Raw genomic sequence first — 5,324 nt, forward strand, 5'->3', positions numbered from 1 at the left:
CCACTGAACCAGATTCCCAATCGGTTCTGGTCTAATATTTGAACCGCTAAGGAATAAAATCGGTCAAAACCGGTAAAAATCGGTTAAAGTCGTTGAAAATTGTCTAAAACCGGTGAAAATTAGTTCAATCGAACTGTTCGAGAAAAAATTTTAAAATTGATAAAAATGTAGTTCAAACCTTGGCCGTCTTTGTACGTGCATGCTCTCCTTACCACTAAGTTTTGTTATTCTTTATTATTTTAAATGCTAATTATTAATTATATAGTAAAAATGCACAATAATATTTTTAGATATTATTTTAATTTTATACTCACTTATATTTAAATTAATTATATTTTATTAATTAAACTAATAAATAATAAATTAATAATTTGACCGATTCAATTGGTATTCCGTTCTAAAAAATGTAATTAAGCCTCAATTTAGTGGTTAAAATTACCTTCAAACATCAAAGTAATTTTTAAATTTTGAAGTTACTCAACTTAGTTCTCAAAATTGCTCTCGGAAACTCAAATTGATCCTTAAACCAATTTTGGCCAATAAAGGTGACCGAAAAATCGACATAAACACACTGCTGACATGCTGGCATCATAATAGTTGACTGTCTTGGTCTCGTCCCAATCTTGCCTGGTTGAAGCTCAAGAACGACGACAATGTTTTCTTGGAGGAGGATAGAGCTGGATTTGGGTGTGTCTTGCGTGATTTTTCTAATCGGTGAGTGTGTGGCAGAGTAGGGATTTCTGTATATTTGTAAAAGGGATCAAGGGAGTAAAGAGGGAAGAGTGGGTCGAAGAGCACGGCGAGGTTGGAGTTTGCGGAAAGGATGAACCATCGGTACCGGAGTGAGTTGAAGAATGGGAGGTTCGGGTCGATGCAGTGCTGTTTTGGGGGATTGGGTTAGGGTTTGGGGTTGGGATTTGAGGAAGGAGTAGAGAGATGGAAGCCAGGTTTCCAAGGTTGGTACAACTACTAGCTAAGATGCTTCAGGAGATGTGGCAGATCACACCTGCTGCTTTCTATCCCACCACAAGGTATGTTGAAACGATGTAGCAGTCAGCTAATCCAGTCCTTTAATGTTTGATTTGCAGAATTCATGTAAATATTGAATCCAGCTAATCCAAGCCCTCTTTACCTCATAATGCCTGGTTAAAAGCCTCTAAGTTCCTGAACTCCAGTCTCCGAACCCCTTCCTTTTTTGCTTTGCAAAGCTCTGTCCATTGAATCCAGTGGAAACTGCTGATCAATCGCTCAATTTGTTGACATAAGCTTTTAGGAAGCTGGAAACACCCCATTATATAAGATGGAATCCTTTGAGAGGCTTTAAAATTTATGATAAAGAGATCAACATACATGCTATCTTAAAATCCTATATTTATTAAACATATAACTTAACTAATTTTTTGTTAAAAGTATTTTTTATCTTGTTAAAAAAATTATAAGGCCTTTTGACATATTTCAGGTTAGATCAAATCTAATAACATGCTAAACTTATTAGTACTTAAAAGTTAAAATAAGTCTATAACAAACTACACATTAGATTCAGTCTAATTAATTACCTTATATCTATCTTATAAAGCCTGACCCGTTAAGTGAAAAGTCTAGTTTGGCCTAATTGAACCTATTTTAACCCCTAAAAATTAGTAGAGGAAAAAAGAAAAGATATAATATCTCTAAAAATGGATGTTATCATGTTATCGGTAAAATTTTAAGCTGCATTTTATTATCTACTGAGTGTTATTCGTTATATTTTTTTATATAAATATTATGAGAAATTCCAGGTGTTCAGCACATTTTTCTTGCTTTAATTTTGCCTGTTAAATAACATTAATTAACTAATTCTTTCTGTTTTTAAACAAACAGTATTGGTCTCTGACATATATATATATATAGCACAAGACAAGTGATAAAACAAGTCTAGCTTTCTTTTAAAATAAGTTTCGCTTTCTTTTCTTTTCTCATCGTAAGTAGTCACTTATTACTTGTTTCACATATTTTCTTGAACTTGATAATGGAGGAAAAGGTACCCAATAATAAGCTCATTATACGTTTGAAACCTTCAAAGCCTAAAGAAGTGAGTAAAGCATGCTACCTAAGAATTTCTCTCTTAACAATATTATGTTTTCACATTATGTTTATTCTTATTATCTTCTTGTTTTCTTTTCCCTCCCTAATGCGGGATACTCCACCCAAACTTTTGCAGCCACATGGATCTCCAACAAAGGTATCAATTATTTATGGTGAATGTTATCCTACTCTCTCTAAAGTAACATGTAAATTACCCTCTCTTATGTGTCACATTTTAATTGGGTGTCAACCTGAGTTATCTTTTGCACTCCTTCGTTGTCGTTGCGCCTCTCCCAAGCATCACCGTCTTATTGGTGTTTCGTTTTCTCTTCCCAAATCATTCTTCTAGAAAAGGTACTCCAACTCTCTCTAACTGCGTTTACTCCTCCCCACTCCTTCGTCGTCGTCATTATGCCTCCCAAGCATCACCGTCTCATTGGGTGTCTTATTTTTTCTTCCCAAATCATTCTTCCATAAAAGGTACTCCAACTCTCTCTAATTCCGTTTATTCATCCCCATTGTACTCCTTCATCGTTGTCGTTACGCCTCCCAAGTATCACCGTCTCATTGGGTGTCTTGTTTTCTCTTTCCAAATTATTTTTTTTAAAAAAAGTATTCCAACTCTCTCTAATTGCGTTTACTCTTCCCATTCCTTTGTCGTCGTCGTGCTTTCTAAGTATCACCGTTCTTATTGGGTGTTGCATTTTCTTTTTCTGTCAAGCCGTCACTGTCTTCCAAAATATTATTAAAGTAACTCGGGTTAAAATAAACACCTAATTAAAATGTGATACATCAGAGAGGGTAATTTATATGTTACTTTAGAAAAAGTAGGATAGCATTCACCATTATTTATTTATATTTCTTTTAAAAATTAATTTAATAAATTATTTTCAAAACAAAAACTTTATTAAACTAGTCTATATATTGCTTCGTCGTTTGCATTGTCCCACAAGGATTTAATCATATAGTGCCATACATGTTAAATCGACCCTAATGGCTTCGTTTTTACCTAAAAGGCTATGTATATCATAAATCGAATTGAATGGATTCGATTTACTTAGCAATTGAAATTTGATTCCATTTAGTAGAGTAATTTAATTCGAAGCCATTAGCTTCGATTTACACGTGAACTCAATTTGCATGTAATTCGAATCCCATAGATTCGATTTACTACATATTTGGGTAAATCAAATTTAATCAATTCGATTTATATAGAAATGCAACTTGGGACTTTTACGTAATCTTTTTGAATTTGGGGGATCTGCGTAATTTTAAAAGAAAGTTGGTTTATTAAAGAAAATTGCCCAATTATTTATTTATATTTCTTTTTTTTATTCACTATGTATAACTTGTTACTTACAATTTCATTCAATCAAATGGTTTGAATGGGTTTAGGGATGATTTGGATTTAGGGATGATTTCTTTTTCGATCATTAGAGCAATGGAATTAATTTTGGATATTACTTTTGACTTTTATAGTAATTATACTGATTTAAAATTAAAATTTGCATTGAATATAATTTTTGAAATGATATTAGTATCAGTAAAGATAGTTTTGTCCTGTTTTTAATGATTCTGATTGGCACCCTCCATAGCTGGATCCTCTCTTTCTGTAGGTCTCTTGCTGCTTTTTTCTTCTATTATTCGGTTTGTTCAGTTTTGTGAATCTTTATGTATGCTGTTTGTTAATATAATTCAGTTCAATGATAATGCATTGCCTTAAGGTAGCATAAGGCCCACAAACATAATGAGACCATCATATATTATGGGATTAATTGCATTATTATTTTTTGACAGGAAGAGTTAAGAAAAGAAAGAAGAAGAGAGGCCAACAGAAAATGTGCTCAGAGGAAGAGAAAGAGAGAACAGGTATATAAAAATGTGCATTATCTTGATTGATATATATCTCAAAATTTGAATTTCAATTTATAAACAAAACTGTTAATTTTATTAGGAAGCATTCCAAGAGCTCGAAGGATCCGTGGCAAAGCTTAGAACTGAAGTCCAATTATTCCATGAAGAACTTACTAGACTTCACAAGGAAAATAAGGAACTCGACGAGGAAAATAACTCCATTCAAGTAGGTTAATTAGAAGTTGTGTTAACGTCTTTTATTTTTTGAGGATTATGACTTTGCTTGTTTAGATAGATAATTTAGAGATTATTTTTGTTAAATTCAAAATTCATTTAGTAACAGTAGCAGTAAATTAAGTGAATTAGAGATTATTTTGAGGATTAATATCTTTTGATTTCTTTAGATAGGTATAAGAGAATTTTTTTTTTCACATGGACAGGAAGAAATTTCCAAGATGCATGGGATGGAATTATCAGCAAAATTTGTGATCAGTTATGCGGTTGATGAAGTTTAGAAATTAGAAGCTATAGTTATAAATTTAGAAATGGCTTAGTTTCGGAGAATTTCTTGTAAATGTAGGTAATTATATTTTGTTGAATAAGCCTTTGTTTAATTAGTGTAGTAATATTAAGTTGTGTTGGACTTTAAATTTAAATGAAATGATATTAATTTAAAAGTTTAAAAATTTTGAAGTTTAAATCCAAAATGTTAAATGTAACTTAGGTTTTTTTATTTAAACTATTTTTTTTTTGAATAATTATTCCAATTTTCTGAATTTAAATTTTTTTTAAGAAATATTTATTTTAACTATCAATCCCAAATTCATTTGTTTATATATATTTGTAATAATTTATGCGAGACTAATTTTTGAGAAAAAGACAAATTTATTAGGAGTACGTAGTCTCTTTTAGTGATGAAAGATACGTTGAAGAGCCAAATTTATATTGTAATTGTATGTTTATGATGTTTATATAATGAGCCTAATTTCATGCATCATACATTGTCAAATGCTTATAAATCTCTTTATATTTGTATGCTTACGATGCTTATACCATGAGCCTAATTTTATGCATCATACATTGATAATTGCTTATAAATCTCTTTGTATTTGTACGCTTATAATGCTTATACATTGTTTCAACTTTAAATTTCTGTTTGAATTTTAAATTTCTAATCTTTTTGTAAGTATATATAAATATTTCTAATCTCGTAAGAATTTATTAGAAGTTCATAGCACCAAAAAAATTATTTTTCTATCATCAAAATGTTAAAAAGACATTTTTTTTTATTATAAGTGTAAGAACAATTTGTGTGTGTCAAAAAAATTAATGGCGTTATTTCTGGATATGTTGTTTGTGTGTGATATTGTTAATTTTTTTAATAAAAACTCTATTATTTCTATTGG

General features: G+C 30.8%; 1 protein-coding gene across 4 annotated transcripts; it reads left to right on the forward strand.

The window, feature by feature from the left end:
• Positions 482-4,563, forward strand: LOC107628919 (G-box-binding factor 1-like). Of its 4 annotated transcripts, XM_021117953.1 has the most exons (6): positions 1,051-1,785; positions 1,906-2,071; positions 2,201-2,221; positions 3,862-3,933; positions 4,019-4,144; positions 4,359-4,563. In XM_021117953.1, exons 2-6 carry the CDS (start codon positions 2,009-2,011, stop codon positions 4,431-4,433), a joined length of 357 nt encoding a protein of 118 aa, XP_020973612.1. In that variant the 5' UTR covers positions 1,051-1,785; positions 1,906-2,008; the 3' UTR covers positions 4,434-4,563. The 4 variants fall into 4 exon arrangements, 2 of the variants coding, with proteins under 2 accessions (XP_020973612.1, XP_020973611.1); XR_002358763.1 differs by lacking the exons at positions 1,051-1,785; positions 1,906-2,071 and adding an exon at positions 482-1,031; XM_021117952.1 differs by having other exon boundaries at positions 1,054-1,785; positions 1,906-2,221.

Source organism: Arachis ipaensis, chromosome B03 (assembly GCF_000816755.2).
Source record: "Arachis ipaensis cultivar K30076 chromosome B03, Araip1.1, whole genome shotgun sequence".
Classification (NCBI taxonomy): domain Eukaryota; kingdom Viridiplantae; phylum Streptophyta; class Magnoliopsida; order Fabales; family Fabaceae; genus Arachis; species Arachis ipaensis.